The 20,410-nt window shown below is 38.0% G+C and overlaps 1 protein-coding gene across 2 annotated transcripts in view; it reads right to left on the minus strand.

The window, feature by feature from the left end:
• fras1 (Fraser extracellular matrix complex subunit 1) overlaps positions 1–20,410 on the minus strand; it is a 118,854-nt gene that overhangs the window by 20,541 nt on the left and 77,903 nt on the right. The window contains exons 29-47 of one of the 2 annotated variants that reach the window (XM_082168736.1): positions 17,294–17,614; positions 13,910–14,069; positions 13,601–13,776; positions 12,372–12,488; positions 11,625–11,739; positions 11,043–11,180; positions 10,311–10,343; positions 8,836–8,967; positions 8,213–8,341; positions 7,863–8,110; positions 7,619–7,770; positions 6,578–6,740; positions 6,365–6,497; positions 5,568–5,752; positions 4,734–4,890; positions 3,982–4,245; positions 2,396–2,584; positions 2,139–2,258; positions 1,863–2,042 (exon numbers count right to left, since the gene is read on the minus strand). In XM_082168736.1, coding sequence (XP_082024862.1) covers positions 1,863–2,042; positions 2,139–2,258; positions 2,396–2,584; positions 3,982–4,245; positions 4,734–4,890; positions 5,568–5,752; positions 6,365–6,497; positions 6,578–6,740; positions 7,619–7,770; positions 7,863–8,110; positions 8,213–8,341; positions 8,836–8,967; positions 10,311–10,343; positions 11,043–11,180; positions 11,625–11,739; positions 12,372–12,488; positions 13,601–13,776; positions 13,910–14,069; positions 17,294–17,614 — 3,112 coding nt within the window. The remainder of the gene's footprint in view (positions 1–1,862; positions 2,043–2,138; positions 2,259–2,395; positions 2,585–3,981; positions 4,246–4,733; positions 4,891–5,567; positions 5,753–6,364; positions 6,498–6,577; positions 6,741–7,618; positions 7,771–7,862; positions 8,111–8,212; positions 8,342–8,835; positions 8,968–10,310; positions 10,344–11,042; positions 11,181–11,624; positions 11,740–12,371; positions 12,489–13,600; positions 13,777–13,909; positions 14,070–17,293; positions 17,615–20,410) is intronic. The other variant, XM_082168737.1, reaches the window with a different exon arrangement.

A 20,410-nucleotide genomic window follows, 5' to 3' on the forward strand; every position in this document is an offset into this window, starting at 1 on the left:
AATCTGCATAGTTAATACTTTTTGTTTTTTGTTTTGTTTTTTTGTGTGCAAAAATCAAACCTTTCATCAGAGTAAAATAATTGAAACGGGGGGGGGGGGGGGGGGGGGGGGGGGGGATCACATTATGAAATAAATGTTTTTCTCCAAAACACGTTGGGAACAATTATTTGCCCCCTTCTATTAAATATGTTTTGCAACATCCTTTTTCCTTTGCTGCCAAAAAAGCTTTTTTGTTTTGTTTCATCTGACCATAGAACCGTCCCGTTTGAAGTTCCAGTAGTGTCAGTTACTTTTCAAACGTTCTATGGACAGATGAAACAAACAAAAACAAAAGAGAGCTTTTTGGCAGCAAACATTTAATATGGGTTTGGTTCATACAGGGATAAAAAAGTACCCCATGTGTAAAATGAAATACTCTGCTGTATGTTTAATGCTGTGGGCCTAATTTTCTGCCAGAGGTCTTGGACATCTTGTTCAGATACATGGCATCATGGATTCGATCAAATGCCAACACATAAAAAATCAAAACCTGACAGCCTGTGCTAGAAATCTTATAACGGGCCATGTTTGGATCTTCCAACAGGACAGTGATCCAAAAACAAACATCAAAATCAAAACAAAAATGGGTCATTGAGCACAAAACCAAGCATCTGCAATGGCCATCCCAGTCCCTGACCTGAACCCTATAGAAAATGAGTGGGCTAAACTGGGAATCTGAAGGATCTGGAGAGATTCTGTATGGAGAAATGGTCTCTGATCTCTTGTCAGGTGTTCTCCAAACTTCATAATGTGATTTCCCCCCCACTTTCAATTCTTTTACTTCAATAAAAGGTTAGATTTTTGCATTTAAAAAAAAATCAAAAATCAAAAGGATAAACAATGCAGATTTATTTTTTACAGCAATCTTTGATCATATTTACCAAGGGGGGAAATAATTCTGACCAGCACTGTATGTGTATGTAGTCTAGTACATACAGTATGTGGCAGATTTGTGACTGTGTGAATACAAACCATATGTAATAGTGAAACTTCCCCAGTGACCAGCAGTTCCCACCACTTCATATACTCCACTTGTAATCAAATAATAATGTCATCCACCACCATTATAAACCCCCCATGGATCAACTAAATGGCCCCTCTAAAGGCATACAAATAATAAATAATAAATAGCTTTAGGAAGCTACTTGCAAACTGTAGACTGCCAAGCTACAAGCTATCCATAATTCAATTAAACTACTCTTTTGAAAAGTAGCAAGCTACACCACAAGCTATAAATAAAAGGACATAACTGAATTGAAGCTACTTAAGTCTTTTGTATGTAGAACCAAGAGCATCACTAGACCTTTTTACTAGGACACAAGCCCCAGTAAAATATACTGTATATAAAAAAACATATAAATCCTTGTCTGAACGTGGACACTACTATATACCGACCTGAGAATCATTTTCCCTGATAATATTGCAGCAAACATGCCATTACTGTTTTCTATCAGTTGTTTCAAATGAACTGCATGAACTGTCTGAACAACATTCACTAGAATGAATTACATGGACATTACACATTTCGCTATACTATTTATCACTACAAATGAGATAGTGGACATTTTTGACAAGCGTAATTATTTCCTTAGCTTGCGCAGGGATAATTCTTCTAATATGACATTTAATAGCAATGTACAATTTTGTTATGCTACACTGCTTCTTGTTGGACAAAGTAGCTTGCTACTGGAATATCCACATTATTTTGAAAGCTGAGCTACTGTTTTGAAACTGAATTATATAGTTCAGTTAACACTGTCACCACTTTTGGTTAGTCACTGCCACAACTGAAGTATGGAGTATATTTGTCCGTTTTTGTGTACCTGGTTTGCTGGAATGTTCTAGATGGCCGAGCTGGGGCTGTTTGGTGATTCGATAAATAAGTTCATCTGGTTCACTGTCCTGGTCTGTAGAGGAGAGCTGGAGTGTTGTGATCTTCTTCAAGGTGTTCTCATCCAAAACCAAACCCTTATTAACCACCACTGTGGGAGGAAGTCTGTCCTCTGAGAGAAAAAGAGATGGGGATGTTTCAAAATAACTTTCTTCTAACATTCCTGAACATGCACTTTTCAAAGTCCCAAAATAAATTCTTGGCTCACCCAGAACACTAATGAAGAAAGACTGGTCAATGACTCTGTTTCCCTCGGGATCAACCAGGTTGAACTTGAAAGAGAAGCTGCCTCCACTTTCTCCCTTTTCATGAATGTATTCCACATGTCCTAACAGGCAAGGTGTAAAACCACATGAGACAATGCATCTCTGCATAGAAATTCCTTATGGATGATTATGTATGAGAGAGAGAGAGAGAGAGAGAGAGAGAGAGAGAGAGAGAGAGACAGAGCATTGTAGGAAAAACCTTTGCTGATGTCATCCTGGGTGAAGCTGGTGACAGGTCCTTTGACAGATATCTGATCCTTGTTTCTGCCTGTATTCAGCAACAGGGATCCCACGCTCAGGTCTTTAGTGAGGGTGAACCGCAGCTTAAGGTTATCTGAATCTATGTCCGTTCCTTTCAGATGCTGCTCTGTGATCTTAGATGAGGAACCTGCCGGGAGGAATGAGCAATGGTAAGAGAAATTACATTGAAGTATTTAAGTTATTTATTAACATCAACTCAGTCTAACTAGGTATGAACCTCAATTATTGACATGAAGTGTTTCAATTGGTGCAACATAATGAACGAAACTGCAGTGGTTCTTAGAGTGTGGGGCGCTTTTCTAGTTCACTAATAAGTCTGGAAGAGGGAGATTAAAATTGCATAATGGCATAATTTCGGTCTTGTCTTCACACAAAGCTGTTGCATGGCTTCAGAAGACTTTTTATGTGCTTATTTTATGTGACTTTTATGTGCTTCTCATCCATCTCTTTTTGTGTTCCACATATAAAAAAATACAGAAATGATATGAGAGTGAGTGAAAGATGAATTTTCATTTCTAGCTGTACTATTCCCCAAATATTGCTTTTGGAAAGTGGAATCACTTTGTCAGTAATTCAGTAATCCTAAAATTAAAATAGTTTTGTTTCAAAATCATAAAGAAAATCAAACAACATTGTGGACCTACTGACAAAAAGTTATTTTTTAATGAAGAGTATAACTTTTTATTATTCAACAAAGCAGTGAAAACAGAAAGAACACATGCAGTTTTCATTGTGTTTTTATTCTTCAATAAAAATATTTTTCATCATTCAATAAAAAGTGAGAAGAAATGTTGGTTTCACTTTATTTTGATGGTCCCTTTAACACATTCTGTTGACTATAAGTAACGTTACAACTACGTCTACTAACTCTCATTAGAGTGTTAGTAGAGTATTAGTAGACTGGTAGGGTTCGGGTTAGAATAAGTTGACATGTAGTTGCAAAGTTACTTATAGTGTGTATAATGTCTGTTGGAGGAGTATCACAATAAAGAGTTAGCAGATAATAAACAGACAATCTACTAATACTCTAATGACAGATAGTTGACATGTAGTTGCAAAGTTACTTATAGTCCACAGAATGTTCAAAAGGGACCATCAAAATAAAGTGTAACCGCCATTTTTTTCCAACAAAACTAAAATCACTGGCGCCTCCTTGAATTGCTTTTTTTTAAGATGCTCTGGACAAAAGCAATGAATAATTGAAACAATTTAAATATACTGTATGTATTTTTTTCATAATTCAATATTAAGTACAGACCATTTTAAATAATACTAATAGAAGATCTGCTCATGGTGAGGGGTTGGGCAGTATAGGGGACAGCATTAGTTTTTTACAGATTACTGTATGTCTGTGTACTGTGTCGAGTCTATTTTTACACTAATTTCAGAAAGTGCAGTTAAAGATTGACAAATAATTCTGCACTAAATTACGCTATTATGAGGACTACTAAAAATAAGCATCCTAATTAATCAGTAAACTGCTTGGGATGTGTGCAAGGACACTGTAATGTAGTGTATCTTGACCTGCTGCAATCTGTAGTCCTCTGTTGATTGTGACTCTTGGGCCTTCTCTCTTCCTAATATCCATGCTGAACTCAAGACGGCCCATCTCTGTGTAGATGCCGTCTGTTACTGAAAACTGGATCTCATCGGTCCCAGAGCCACGTCCGTCAGGGGTGTAGACCAGCAGCTCGTCTAGAACATCCTGGTAGGTGAAGGTGGATCCCTGCTGAAGAATCCTGCCGTTCTCTAAAGGTTGAGAGTAAAACTGCCTTCTGCGAAGCTTCCCTATGGAGACACAAACACACAGAGAAACATTGCAAAGAAATGGACATTAACGCTACGTTCCTTCTCATTTTTTCCCCCATCAAACACAGCATAAACACACATTTTCAAATAAATGTGCACTTGACCTCTAATGGTCGCTCTATGTAATTTTTTGTACAGCTGCACTGCTGTCATAACACTCTGACTATTTCAGTTCTGTCAGGTCCATTCCTTACTTGCGACTCCTAATAAAACTGCTTTGAACACCTTGACGTGCATCCATAAAAGTTTAACCAATAAAGCCCTGTGGGTCGTGGCCTTTCCATCGGTTCTCTAGTCAACGGCAGAAGCACAATGACAAGAATATCAATCAGCCACACAGGAGCAGGACGGAGCGGTAATGTGACAAAATAATGGATGTTTGCTGAAAGATGGCCATGAATGAGCGACAGACTAGGGAATGGAGTGAGAATATGAAGAGAAATAGAGAAAGAAAGAGAGGCACTGACCATATGAAGGCTTCTTGATGATGGTGAGGAGAAGCTCATTCTCAGGTGTGTCCTGGTCCAGCACATTTAGGGAGGAGTTAGTGATGACAACACCGGAGTTCTCCTCCACTTGGATGCTGTTTACTGAGATAATTGGTACTCTGTCCTCCTTGGTGTGCTATAAACAACATCAAATAACATAAGTTGAATAACAAATCAGGAAAGAGAGAGAGGAAAGAAAGCTTTGAATCTGCGTCTCAGTGCGCCAGCGGCTCCAACCATCAAACGTTTATAAGAGGCTGCTAAATGAAGTAAAACCAAAGAACCTGTATGTCTTTTAAAGTAATAGCAAAATGGATTCTGAAAATATATTCTGTAAAATATTTATCAAAGAAACACTGTGCAGTCTTAAGCTCAAATAAAAAAAATGTTCATGCATGCACTAGTCTAGTGTATGCATAGTGCGCATCAAATAATAATTTGTATACCTATATATAATCTATATACCCAGTTCGTACATTAGTTTGTCCACAAGTTGGCAAAACTGGCCTGGGCCATTACTTCACATTTAAATAAGAAACAACAACAAACTGCTGGAGACAACAACAATAACAATAGACATGTGTTGATGAGTGCCTGTGCGAGGGGATTAAGAGAGAACAAATCATTTTTTTTCTGTCATAACTTCTGGGGAGAAATAGCGCAGACATTGGACAAGATGAAACTTTCTAGTGCACGTGTCAACCGCCTGTGTTCGTGCACACTATCAAATAGAGTAAACTTTGAAAGGCTACACATTCAGCTGTAGCAGCTGTATGCTAAGCGTACATGTAAACTTTTGCGTTTCAAATATACCTGGATGTCTATGGTGACATCAAAAGCCTCGGTTTGACTTGATCCATCACTGATGTAAAAGCTGAAGACATCCTGGCGGATGTTGGCTTGGCGGATGTTTTGGACGTAGAAGATATGGTCTGAAGTGAGGTCTTCTATAGTGAAGGGGACGTCAGGGCTGATCACGTGAGATCCACCAATCAAAGCTGGACACAAAGGACACACCTCAACGTGTTGAACAAACGCAACACTTTGAGCTCGAGTTTAGTCTCATAGTTCTGAAGACTGCATTTTACTGGGAACAACATTTCTGGGCCTTATATCCAAACAAATAATTCATCATGGAACAAAAACAACAACAAAGTGACTTTCTAAACAAAACAGAGAGTGACTGTCAGTAAAATATTTAAGAATAAATAGCTGTGAGGAACAAACCCAGAATCATGGAAATGAAAGTAAATACATCAAAGCAGAAATCAGAGTTTGCTTATGTGTTTTGAGTCAAAAACATTTGTTTTTCTTTTGAAAAACATATTTTGTACAACTGTCGCTGGGTGTTTATGTTCCACCATGATCTGCACCTCCTTTCATCTTCCTTCCTCAAACAGAAAGCCTGAATAAAGATTACTGCTTTAATCTGAATTTCACACATCTACAAATCTCTTTCACACCAAATGAGTGCTCTGCTCATGAATAAAATTACACCATCAGCAACTGAAAAAATAAATAAAAAATTCGCCCCGAGTGACTCAGAAAAGGAAACTAACATATAATGCTAGGTTATATATTACAAATGGAGACAGCGCTGAGTGATTCACCTTTTTTTGTGTTCTCAATGTAGCCGTACTTGGGTGGGCTGACCAGCCACACCAGCAGGTCCTTTCTGGATGTGTCTGGGTCTGATGCAATGATGTGATTGGCTGAGAGCTGGACTCTCCCTCCTTCCTGGACCTGTCCATAGGAAACGCCATAAAGAGTTAAAAAAATTCTGAAAGAACCAGATCTTAAATTAAAGTGAGAACTATGCTCACCTTAATGCCGCTGCGGACAGTGACTACAGGTGGCTGCCTCTGGGTAGAGGTGATGGTGATAGTGAACATCTGGTTTTCCAGACGATTGTTCTCACCATCATAGACAACGAAGTGAAAAATGTCAGTGACAGGCTGGTTACCCGTTTCAAAGGAAGTAACATACCTATAAAAAAATAAATAAAAAAATCTCATTATTTTCAACCTTCTTGAATTCTGAAATTCTTCTCAAATTCTGAAAGAAAGAGAGCTGGGACACATTAAACTGTTTTGAAAAATGTCTGAAAACATAAGTTAAATGTTCCATCTGTTTAAAAAACGAACCACCAGAGGATGACAGTCAAATCTGGGCAAAGACATAATCGCCTGAGAGAATTGTTTATATTTCATAATTTCTCAGCGGGCCTCAACAATTTAAAGCAATTAAAGCAGCTTGTGTTGACATGCATGTTGAGCCGCCCCAAGCACTTCAGCTCGCCAAACATTTTACATGCCTCATTTATGGAGTCTAATATTAACATAGCAGAACTAAGAATGATACATTAATACTGGTAATGATCTGAGAAACACATTGATAAAAAGATCAGGCCACATATTCAAAACAACTTGAATATGCAGTAAAATTATGGTAAAAATTAAAGCAAATACTATCTAAATTCAATATCGTAACGTAAAATATATTAGATTAACAACTGCTAAGAATATAAAATACATAAATAGGCAGGGTTATAGTTAACTAAAACTAAAACCATAAAAAAACGTTTGATGCATTAAATTAAGTAAAATATATATATAAAAAAAACTTTAAATGATTTTATTTTAGCATTTTCATTTTCACTTAGATGATTTTCACTTGATGTACTAAAATAACTAAAATAACTAAAACGTAAATGAAAATGTATAAAGAAAACAAGACCTAATAACAATGACAAAAATAAAACCAACTTGCTAAAACTTTTAAATTAAAATGAAATATTAATTAAATTTAATTTAATAAAATATATTAAAATGATACTACAATAACACTGGATGCAGGGCATTTACCTGATTTTGTGGTTGTTGATGTCCTCCATTGTAAAGGATGAATATTCACTAAGTTCCTCATGGTCTGTTTCATCCTTGTTTTTGGTGAGGATCCCATACATTGGCATAGAAACTAACTGCACAAAAATTCTCTCATCTGGAGATTCATCATCCTAAAAGGCATTGACAATGCTTTTTATGCATCCTGGAAACTACCAATTTTAACTTTTATTTTCAGTCATTGTAAGAACATGACATTCCTCACCATATAAGCTAAATGTGAACGCCTAATGATGGTGCTGCTCTTCTCCGCCACCTCCATGGATAGCAAGGCCTTCGGGTCACGTTTGGGAGCATCGCCTTTGACCTCAGACACCAAGACCTGCACTGTGATGGAGGTCAGTGAGATTCCATCCGTCACAGAGAAGGTCATGGAGTCCTCCTCGGTGGTGAGACCGGCATGCTCATACTGCAGAACGTTCCTGGTGACGTCAATGGAGGTGAAGGTGTCTCCTGAGGTGGAGGAGAATTTTGATAAATAAACTAAAGAAACTGAAGCCAAAAAGTACAATAAAGAATCACACACTTTGTGAGAACCAAAACTGCTGCACCTACCATTGACCATCTGGACCTGCGAGCCAAGGTCCACTCTCAGGAGGGTCCCATGCAGCGGCCCCTCCACCAGCTCAAACTCCAGCTCTTCAGCGGCCGTGTCAGCATCTGTCACCGCTAACTGTCGCACACCTACACAAAATGGAAACAAGCCCAGTAAGATAAAAAGGGGCACATTTTATGTTAATATTGTGCTGACTGATGTTTTACTGACATCTAGTGGTGTGGATGTAGCCTCATGCGAAAGGAAAAGTTTTCAGTTACAAATGTCATTGTAGAAATGTGCTATTCGCAGGAAAATATAATTTTTTCAATGGGTAAAAGTGTCCAACAACAGGGTGTTAACTGAGAAAAAATGTGTAGATTTCGACTAGTCATGTGATCTCTAAATGGTGGCCCCCATGAGGTGACCCGCCTCATGAAAAATGAAATAGCTTTTTATTAGGCTTCTGATGTGACTGGAGTCTCATGTGAACATGATTTGAAATGTTTCTCAAAGGAGCTATTCAGTTCAAAACTTTAATGAGGTGTAAAACTTTTTAATGAGGAAAAAACCATACTGACTGGACCTTTCAAATACTTATTAATTCACTCTAATTACTTTGTTGCAATACTAGTTTCCTTACCCACTGGTGCCCTGCCGCCAAGGCTGACCTCCAGCACCGGATCCAGAATCTGAAAGACCGGCGGCTGCTGATGATTGGCCAACAGCAGAATAGAAAAGTCCATCTCTGGAGTGGTGTGCTCTCCATCAGACACTGAAATAAGAGAGCGACTCAGAATAAGTGAATCATGCACAAAAACACTGTTGATCTTTAACCCAGTTCTGTCTTCTGCACTTCAGATGAATGAATGCAACAGACACAGGGAGGATGAATCAGACAGAAAAGAGTAAAAGAAATTTTCTCTTAAGCCATGACACAGGTTGTAAGTTGTATGTATCAGAGATGATTAAATAGTCATATTTGCGTATTGAATTGTGGTTAGTATTGTCTTTCATGCACCTTTGTACAGTAATAATTTATAGCTGCCTTGCCTCTCCAATTGTTTTTGTGATTGTGTGTGCATCTGACTGCAAACAAAACACAGTTTGGGTGTCAAAACAAGAAAATGGAAGTCTTTTTGTTGTTATGTAATACAGATACTACAATAGAACAGTGGTGATTTGGTTTTAACCAATTTTGTCGTCAAAAAAGGATTACTCATATTCATTTATTATGATTTTACAGTAAACAAAACAAGTAGTTACTATGGTATGCTGGTGGAAATAAAAATTTTTGTAAGGCTAGACACGAAGTCGTTTTCCCAAACCACAGTCACAATTTACATACAATGCAAATGAGACAAAACAAAGACCTTGCACAGGGCAATGTAGGGCAGACAAACTCCTTTTAGAGCTGTTGTTAATAGAGTGAAATGGATGGCGAGTAACACTGGAAAACAGCAGTGTCAGGAGTCGATGAAAGAACTGTCAATGAAAAGAACAATGAAAAAAAAAGAAGAAGAAAATGCGAACAGAATATTTGAAATTTAAACTCTGGATGCAAACAGAAACCCACTGCTGAGCCAAGAGTCTCTATGTTTTATGACAATGTTTGATGTTTTCCTTCAGTTAAGAATACATGTATAAGAGAGGAATAAAAAGTTCTTTCAGCATCGACTCGTGACACTGCTGTTCTCCAGTCTAGTGTTGCTCGCCATCCATTTCACTCTATTACTAACAGCTCTAAAAGGAGTTTGTCTGCCCTACAGTGCCCTGTTTCCATCCAGACATAGAAGGGCATATGAGAAGTCACAGCTCTGATTCATGAGTGCTGCAAGAAGAAGATGGATGCACAATCGTATTCTGCTGTCAGGTGGAATAAAGCGTATGGATGGACATCAGAAAGAGAGAGGGAATTATACTCCCTCTTAGGGGAGAGAAGGTCCCATAAATAAATAACAGCAACACACCAGCGAATGTGGGATCAGAGGCACAGAGGGATCTGTACATGGCATTTGAGAGGAAGAAATGAATTCTGGGTCTGCTGGAAGCTTGTAAGGAAAGGGAGAATAAGTCAGAGTCACAAGGGGGTTACAGAGGTCAAAAGTGATAATATACCTGTGAAATGAAGGCTCACTGACTCTGGTAGACCTGTAGGAATGAAAGATTGTTAGTGGTTACTTTCACAAACAACTGCTAACAAATCACAGTAATTAGCAAGCAGGGTGAGAGATTATTTCATATTTAAATGGTTATGCTGAAGAGGGGAGTTTCACACGCTAACAATGCCTCAGCCGTTGGGTTTGACTGCTCAGAAGCACCAATTAGCATCAGAGTACTAATACATAAAAAGTGCGCTGACATATTTGCTAATTAACTTCCCATACAAACTATATGCATTGCAAATTAATGAGCGTGTCATTTTAGTATTGCATGCTTGTTACATTCACAGAGCACTGTTAAAAAAACTATAAAAAAAATAACAATAAAAACTCTCCAATTAAAATTGTTTTGGGACTCAGTTTTCTAGCTGAATGAATAACAGAACTGTCAATGAATGAATTTGAGTTGTATTAAAACATATTACACTACACTAAACATATTAAAATGTTTAGTCTCTTATGCTCAACAAAGCTGCATTTATGTGATCAAAAAATAGCAGCAATATCGCTAAATATTTACACCTTTTTTTTTTTTTTTTTTTTTATTCCTGTGATGTTAAAGCGGAATATTCACTCCCGTCTTTGTTGTCACATGAGCACTCAGAAATCATCCAAATATACTTATTTGGTACTCCAAAAAATAAATAAATAATAATAATAATTCTTAAGTAGTAAAGTAAAAACTAACCTGTAAATGAGTACTGATAAAGTTCCTGAAGGTGGGACGGTGCTTGTGGGGGTCTGTAGATAATTTTGCCACTTTCTACATCAGCCTGGGTGAAGAGGCGCACATGATGGTAAGGTCTGTCCCTGTGCTCCAGCGCACCTGAAAGAGGATAGTGACATCATCATGTTCATATTAATATAACAATCAATCCAATATTAGAAGCTCAGAAATAACGAAAGAGAGATTGTGGGATAAAGATTATTTATGCAAAACTGAATTAATATCCATGAGTTAAGCCATTTGGGTGCATCACAATCTTTTTCCACCATTTTTTTAAACGTAAGAGAAGGTTCATGACCATTCTATTAATAATTGTAATTTAATCCAGATAAAACAACTAATCCATGAAAGGATATGAAACATATTATAGAACCACAAATGAAGCTTCTCACAAGTACCGTACCCTTGGCAAGTTCCACGTTGAAATCATATACTCTTTATTTAATGGTACAAAAAGGAGAACAAAACAAAACTATCAGGCTTCCATTATGCCTATGAGTGTCCTTCCCCTCACCCCTATGACAGTAATAGAGGTTTAGTTACCATGGCCTGAGGTGAGTGCTTTGGTGATGTTGTAGACAAGCTTGTCGCTGGGCGTCTCAGAGTCAGTGAAGGAGAGAGCAGAGGGAGATATCACAGTCACGCGATCTTCCAGAGCCTGCACACACACAGCCAAAAAAAAATGTACACTGATCAAGACACTTTGTTTGCAGTCAATTGTCATTTGCTTACCAAGACTGCATTTATTTGATATTTATTCGATAGTATTACAACTAAACCCATATTCTATTACATTTAAAATGTAATTTATTCATGCTGAATTTTCAGCAGTCATTACTCCAGTCTTCAGTGTCACATGACATTAAAATCATTATATTATGCTGATTTGGTGGTCAAGAAACATTTCTTATTATTATCAATATAGAAATGCTTTGTGATGCATTTTCCTCCAAGGATTCTTTGATGAAAAGAAAGTTCAAAAGAACAATGTGTAAGTTTTTACTGTCAATTTTGATCAATTTAATGTGCCCTTGCTAAATAGAAGTATACATTTGTTGGCCAAAAAGAAAAAATCATATTGACCTTAAGCTTTTCTCCCCGTTTAACTGGCAAGGTGTTTTAAGTGAAAAAACAGAAACATAAACATTTGACTAACCAGGAATATACGTAAAGAAAAAAAAGAAAGAAAGAAGAAACAGTTTCAAAGTCTGGATACACTGAATTTGAACTCCTACTTAACTAGACAGAGCATAATTTAGTCTTAATTTAGTCCTGCTGTTTGAATCTTACAGTAATCTGCAGGTCGGCTCCAGGTGAGATCTGAGGCATGCCGGGGCTTTGAGGCATCACTCCTATAGTGAAGGTCTGCTTATCACTCAGAGTCTCTGGATAAACCTCACTTGAAACCTGTCAACAAAAGTACCCACGCATGAACAAACATTTATGAACTAAACAAATACCACAGTGCACATGTGTGTTTCCACTAGAATGTATTTATTTATTTTTTTTAAATGAAAAAATTGTCCATGTGGACTGAAATAAATTTGGTTGATTTGGGGGGTGGGGCAAAAATCTTGAGCAGACACCTACACAAATAGGATGAAAAAACACTTCATGATCACACAAACACCCCTGAGGACATAAATTAAACCGTGTTGAACCATTAAAACTAAAATCTTGTTTAATGAAGACTGTGACACAGGGTGCAGCCTCAGGCAAGATGTGAAGAGAAAAGAACAAACAAGACGAGAAAGCAATTTTCTGCAGGAGGACGAAAACACTGTTGTGTCAAGAGTCATTAGGGGTTTAAGCTGATGAATTAACTGTGATTGAATGTCCTTTAATGCTGCTTACACTGATTTGAAACTGGATTTGAAGACAAATTAGCTCATTTATACCAAAGTAATGCAGTGAGGCTGGTGAAGGAGAAGTAGGACAGATGGACAAATTGGCCTAAGAGTGTGAAGCAGAACTGAAGTAAAATGGAGAAAATAGTCCAATAGTGCGAGAGACTGGAACAATGTGTTTATCTTCCTAAGAGGTTTGTGTTCGCTTTGTGCATCACTTGTAACAGGAGACACGCTGATCTAAAAGTCTGATATTGGGTGTGTGAGAGAGAAAGAAAGAAAGGTACACAACCATTCAAAAGTTAGAGATTGGTAGTTTTTTAAATTTATTATTCTTACAAGGCTAATTCCCCCCCACTAATTACAGTAAAAACTGTAATATCGTGAAATATTATTACAATTTAGTTTTACAATTTAAAAGATTTATATTTTCATATATTTACAAAATTTTCTTATGTGAAGAGCATAACATTTTTATTAATATCAAATATCAAATAGTTTTTATTTTTAATTTATATACGTGTAAAATATGTGAAACAGAGCAGTACATCTACAGAATAAAACCTGAACCCAGCCAGATGTTAACCTTTGATTCGATATACTGAGCCGCAGGGCTCTTGCTGAACTGACAGTATATGCCTTGGGTTAAATTTATTGCGCAGTGTGTCTCACCTGAAACTGAAAAGTGTCTCTCTGTGTTCCAGAACCATAGTGTCTGTACCAGACAGTTCCTTCATTAACATCTTGCTGTGTAAATGAGCTGGTGGGTGTGGTGTCCTGACCATCTGGGAAAGACTGCCATGCTTCCACAGGACCATCGGCGGGCATAGACACCAGCACGATCTCTCCTAGACACACACAAGTTTCCTTTAGAAAGAAGCATTTTACTGTAGTTCATGACACTGAATTGAGTTCAGAAAGAAAGACAGACATAGAGTAAGGAATTCAAGAATCCGATAATGATGATGATTATGATGATACCGTGTTTGGGCTGTCCACTCTCAGAATAAATGGTGTAGAGGATTTCAGAGTCACTGGCTCCTTGGAACTGAGCATTGAGACACTTTTTAGACAGCTGCACCATTCCTCCCTCCCTCACCCAGGTCTTAGGCACTGAACGCAGGTGAGGAGTCAATCCAACCTAAAGAGAAGCCATAATGCACCATTAATGGTATGTTTATTTCAGCTTATGTAACGTATCTCATAATAAAGCAATAGTTTATACACTACTGTTCAAAAGTAACTATTCAAATGTTTTTGAAAGATATCTCATAAGTTCACCAAGGCTGCATTTATTTGATCAAAAATACGGTAAAACAGTAATGTTGTGAGATAGCCTACTATTACAATTTAAAATAACTCTTTTCATTTTAAATGTTTTAAAATGTATTTTTTGCCTGTGATGGCAAAGCTGAATTTTCAACATCCATTATTCCAGTCATCAGTGTTACAGTATCCTTCAGAAAGATTCTTGCATTTTACATTGAGAAACATCAAGGCTACACACTTCCTATGCAAGGAATCTTTAGATCCTGAGTGGGCTCTGAACATCCCAAGACTAGCTGAGGAGCTCATTGTGGTGAATAAGATCATCTGCTTCACAGATAATCAAAGACTTTCAAGGACATGGAGAGATGAAAGCTCTGATTCACAAAGGAAACACCTTGGCACCCTTCCACCACCTTCCTGCTGATCCTGATCACCTCTCTGAGAGCGGGATGGATTTATAAGGCAAGGTTTTCACGGAAGAGTTCACTCATGGGTCAAAATTATAAACTCTCCCTTATGAGATTTTTGCTGCATTTCATTTAGTGCATTTCTACCTGATATGACCCTTAAAGATGACTTTAAAGTAAACTACTGTCGATTCATTCATATTACATAACACTAGAATACAACCAATTAATTTTGATGTTACACACCAAAAATGAAACATTTTTTCCCTGACAAAACATCTTGTACAGTGAAGTTGATACCTGGAGATATTTTCTTTCTTTCTTTCTTTCTTTCTTTCTTTCTTTCTTTCTTTCTTTCTTTCTTTCTTTCTTTCTTTCTTTCTTTCTTTCTTTCTTTCTTTCTTTCTTTCTCTAACTTTCTCTCGATTTAGAGATCAAAGTGTGGATAGTGCAGGTATTTGAGGTCTCCAGACTACATTAAACCAAGGATCATTCACCAGTGCTGACCAATTACATGGATCAGGTACTACAAATGCCAAAGAACTTCTCTTCAAAAGGCTAATTGAAAGTCAGCTCTCCTCATTTATCCCTTTTTGTCTTCATTGCAGAAATCCACATTACGAATCTTTTGAGATCAGTGACTTTGGCTCTTAGCGCCTTGTGTTGTGGATGTAATTTGACCTTCAACTCAATGACACTTACGTGATTGAGGCCTTTGTGCGATTCTGCCCAGTATAACTTGCTGCTATCCTACCAGTAAAAACGATGTGCTATTGATCAGAAAACAGAGTGTTTACCCTGAAATAGGGCTTCCATTTGTCAAAAGCTGCTTAGGATGGGAGATAAGAGGTTGCAGCAGGGAACAAGGCAGGTGTAATCGGATGACACTACAGAGAGATGTGTGGATAACTGTGTATGGAAGGGGGAACAGAGATTGAAAAGAGCAAACAAAGTGCTGCTATCTGTCTAGACATCAGCAGGCTGAGGGCATGTCAAATAGTCAGAAAGAAGCAATTTCAAGAGGGTGGTGATGATTATGTATACATATAGTGGGAGAGAGGTATGAGATAGTGGTGTTTACCCTGTCATCAAAAACATTTTACGCACAGTAGTCTATATCACAGAATTGATCCACTGTGTCTCAATGTGCTTGCACTGTCAGAAAAAAAATTGCAAAATTTTACCTACATCATCATATTTGTGCCATATCTACTGCTACAGGGTACATACTAGTACCTTAATGTTTAAATATATGATCCTGTGAGGCAACGAGCACAGTAGTTGCAACCTCTGTATATTACTTTTCAGCCCTTGGTACAATGTGTATTGTACTTTGTTGTTGATGTTTATTTGGTTCTGTTCCTTAAACCTATCTTTGTAAAGCGACCTTGGGTGTTGGAAAGGCTCTATATAAATAAAAAATATTATTATGAATTATTATTAGTTGGACCCTATGTGATCACAAACAGACACCAACAGTACACTGCAAAAAGTGGTAACCTACAACTGTTACCTTAAAGGGATAGTTCACTTTGAAATTAAATTTTGGTATGTTTTAGCTTACCTCAAGGGCATCCAAGATGTAGGTGTCTTTTTTTCCGCAGTAGTTTCAATTTTGATATTTTTAGGTCAAACCGTTCTTGTCTGTCAGTCATATAATGCAGGTCTATGGTCACCACCTCAAAGAGCTTGCACAGAGTCCAAATTAAAACAATTCCCCGTTGTCCAAATTAAACAATTCCCCATCGTAAGTACACATTGATGGCCTAAGACACGAAACGAGCGGTTTGTGTGAGAAAACGAACAGTATTTATATCGTTTTTACCTCTTATACACAGCCACGTCCAAGTGATCTGAGAGCGCGGGTGAGTATAGATATATACAATAGAAGTCGCCTTGGCTACGGCAGTTCATTGGAACGAAACCGTAGCCAAGGCGACATCTAGTGCGGAAAAAAAGACACCTACATCTTGGATGCCCTTGAGGTAAGCTAAAACATACCAACATTTAATTTCAAAGTGAACTATCCCTTTAATGAGCAGTTTCTAACTTAAAACCATTTATGAAGGGATTTTAAAACCCAAAACAGGATCCCCTTGCAAGTGATCCTCATCTTAAATTATAATGGCAGCTAAATCATTTTAAATACAAAGACCCATCCATCTCTCTATCCATTCTCTAAACCTCTCGCCCTATATAGGGTCACAGGGAAGATAAGTAATAAATCAAGACATTACGCAGCGGTAGCCTGAGGTTCAATCATCAAGGATTTTCAGCATCAGGTGGGTGCAGGAATCCATAATTAGCCAAAAAACCCTTGGTCTTAGTCCAAAATGCATAAGAGCTGATGGCGTGCTGTTTTTTTTACACACTTACTTGAAAGAACATGACAGATTGATAGGCCTATAAATAATTACAAGGTATCTAGTATTTAGTTATTAGTTTTAAACGGCACATTTACAATGATAAAAAAGAAAAAAAGAAAAAAATTACAGAAATATGTAGAAATTAAACACATTTAGCTGAACATAAAAAAAAAAAACAGAGGACATGTCATTTCAAAGAATATAAAACTATATGATAAGCAGAATAGCACTTCACATATGTATGATAAAAAAATAATACTTTTTGATCAGGTGAACTGTCACTTAGCAAATCTTTTTAAGAGTAAAACCAGTCATGTCCATACCTTTTGAGCAATGCTGATGTGAAACAGGATGTTCTGGTAGCTGTGTCCATCATTGACCTGCAGCAGAAGTCTGTCCTGGTCTCCTTCGGAACCATCATGTACATACTGCAGCTGCTCAAGATCCAGGTCTTCCAGTTTAAAATTGGTTACCTGCACATCACCATGCACGTGTGTCAGGTGACCATGCTGAGGTGGATCCAGAACCGTGATGAAAACGTCTTGTGGGTTATCAAGGTCACTGATGTGAAGAATGGACCTGCTGATGACGGCTGTCTCACCAGTGTTGATGTACAGGATTTGGTTGGTGATCACAGTGGGTGGCTGTTGAAGGTATAATATAACATTAATATTTAATTCAAAGTCAGTTTCAGTGAAACACAGAGGAGACAGTCAATCTAATCAGTAAAATATTTAAGATTTCACAATTTAATATTGGGGCCCCAATGCCCTTATTCTGTATTCTTATTCCATCTACGCATTTTCCCAGTTTTATTTTGTGAATTTAGGCACACAGAGGTGAGAATTATATCAGTGCTTGATTAGAGTTGCTCAAATGAAAGACAAGATGCATGAAAATGAGGGAAACAGAAGGCTGATTTCTGTGCATTTGAGGTCCAAATGGGACTAACACAGACACAAATGGACAATACTGGATGTTGCTTTAGGAGTGTTTAAAGTGTGTATTTGTGTTCAAAGTCCCTGCCAGGATCCAACATAACTTTGTCTATCATGACTTCATTCTGTATCCTTCCACATCGAGACTTATTTTCCAATTATATTTTTGGCCACTTTTAGTTATAGGCAAAGAATGAGATGACAAACGTTGCAGGCACGATTTGAATTAGTGTTGTCCAAATGAGCACCAAAGCATTTTGTTAACAATATACTTTTTGTGTATAGCAATTTAAACTAATGAAGATTCATTACGCTGCTGTTGCACAGAGATGTGGAGAAAATCAGGCCACATTTGTTTACCACCACACAGGGAAGACAAGAGCAAATGGTTTATTTGCAAAAGACAATCTTTTCCCCCAGGGAGGGATTATTGCATTTTTACTCTTTCTCTAAGGAATAGATTCACTGTCCCCCCCCCCCCCCCTCTCTCTCTCTCTCTCTCTCTCTCTCTCTCTCTCCCTCCCTCTCCCCCTCTATCTCCACTCTCTCTCTCTCTCTCTCTCTCTCCACTTTGAGATACTGCCTCACTCAACAGAAAGAAGTGCTCTGACTTCATGGGCTGCTGTTATCAATCCATGAGGGGCAAGAATGTATTTTGGGTGTTATTTGTTGCAATGACATCCATTAGATTTCTGTTGGGGAGCTCAGGTTTCTGTGTGTGTGTTCGTTTGGCTGGCGGAGGTCAGTGAGACAGGCAGTTCTCTGGAGGCTGTCTCTACAGTATAAAGTGTAACAAAATGCTGCAGAGGAGTGAAAGCGAGAGAGATAGAGAGAGGGGGAAGAGATGCTGGCTCAGTGTGAGCTATAATGCCCTCCTCAGAGTGAGGATAATGGGCAGTCAATCTATGTTAAGGATGTGGACTATGGGTGTAAACAGAGACTGTATAAGACAGAGGTGGTCGCTCAGGCAATATGGCGACTGTAGGAATGGAATGGTGTTATAAACATATTTGTTGAGAAAACTGATCTGTCCTTAAGGGACTTCGTCCTTTATATGTATCAGTAAAAGTTTGGACACTCTTGATATAATTCATATTTTTCATGATCTTAAAAAACGATTGATCTTAAGGTGTGTTTAAATGCATAAAGATGAAAGTGCCGTGAAAGTCACATGTGGGCAAGATGGCGCCATGCATGTGGCAGCCTGTCGCAGCAGCTCTGAATGTTTTTAACCTTTTTTATCTTTTTAATTCTCTTTATCGATGTCTGAGGAATGTGTTTATGTGTGGTCCTAAGTTTGAGAGTATCAAGAAGCAATGAATTATGATTATTTTTATTTTGGAGTTCTTAATTGGAACTTTGGGGACAGTATCGGGAGCACCAAACTTTTGCTCCATTATTTATTCAAGAGAACAACTATTGGCACTTCAGCACACAGCGATGTCATCTGTACCTAGAATGGAGACTCCTGTGGAACTAAGGAGGAGGAGAAGGGGGTGTAGAGCTGGAGTAAAGCACCGACTGAAGAAAAGATTATCATGGGAAATGTCCGGTCGCTTGGGAATAAATTGGAGGAGCTTACAGCACTAACAAGGATGCAACGGGAGTATCGTGAATGCAGTTTTATGTGTCTTACTGAGACCTGGTTGAGCAAGAGCACGCCGGACTCGGTTGCAAAATTGGATTGCTTTCATATTGTGCGAGCGGACAGGTGTGCTGCGGAGACTTGTAAGAGAAAATGAGGTGGGCTGGCACTGTTTGTCAATGAACGCTGGTGCAATCCGGGTCATATCACGGTTAAAGAAAAACTGTGCAATAAGGATATTGAACTACTTGCGGTGGGGCTGAGGCCGTACTATTTGCCAAGAGAATTTACTTATGTGATAGCGATAACGGTGTATATCCCTCCTTCGGCCAATGTGACTAATGCTTGTGAATATATTAATACTGCTACAGCTAAGATACAGTCAAAATATCCCCAATCACTAATTACTATCTCTGGTGATTTTAACCAAGCATCTCTACATAATACTCTCCCCACGTTTACTCGGTATGTGGACTGTGAAACGAGAGACAATACAATCTTGGACTTGTTATATGCAAATATGAAAGAAGCCTACAGACCGTCACCGCTTCCTCAATTGGGACGATCGGATCACAATCTTGTTTATATTAGGTCTGTTTATGTACCGGTTGTGAGGAAGCAACCGCCAGTAATAAGAACAGTTAAGATTTGGTCTGATTCAGTCTATGAAGCATTAATGGATTGTTTAGAAACAACTGATTGGGAGGTTCTGTGTAAATCACATTGAGGACATTGATAGCTTAACTGAGTGTATTACAGATTATATAAACTTTTGTGTTGATAACACAGTACCTACTAAAAAGATCAAATGTTATTCAAACACTAAACCTTGGGTCACCTCTGAGTTAAAAGTATTATTAAACAAGAAAAAGAGGGCCTTTCTAGTGGGTGATAAGGATGAGCAAAAGAGAGTATAG

Source organism: Leuciscus leuciscus, assembly GCF_965113295.1.
Source record: "Leuciscus leuciscus genome assembly, chromosome: 5".
Classification (NCBI taxonomy): domain Eukaryota; kingdom Metazoa; phylum Chordata; class Actinopteri; order Cypriniformes; family Leuciscidae; genus Leuciscus; species Leuciscus leuciscus.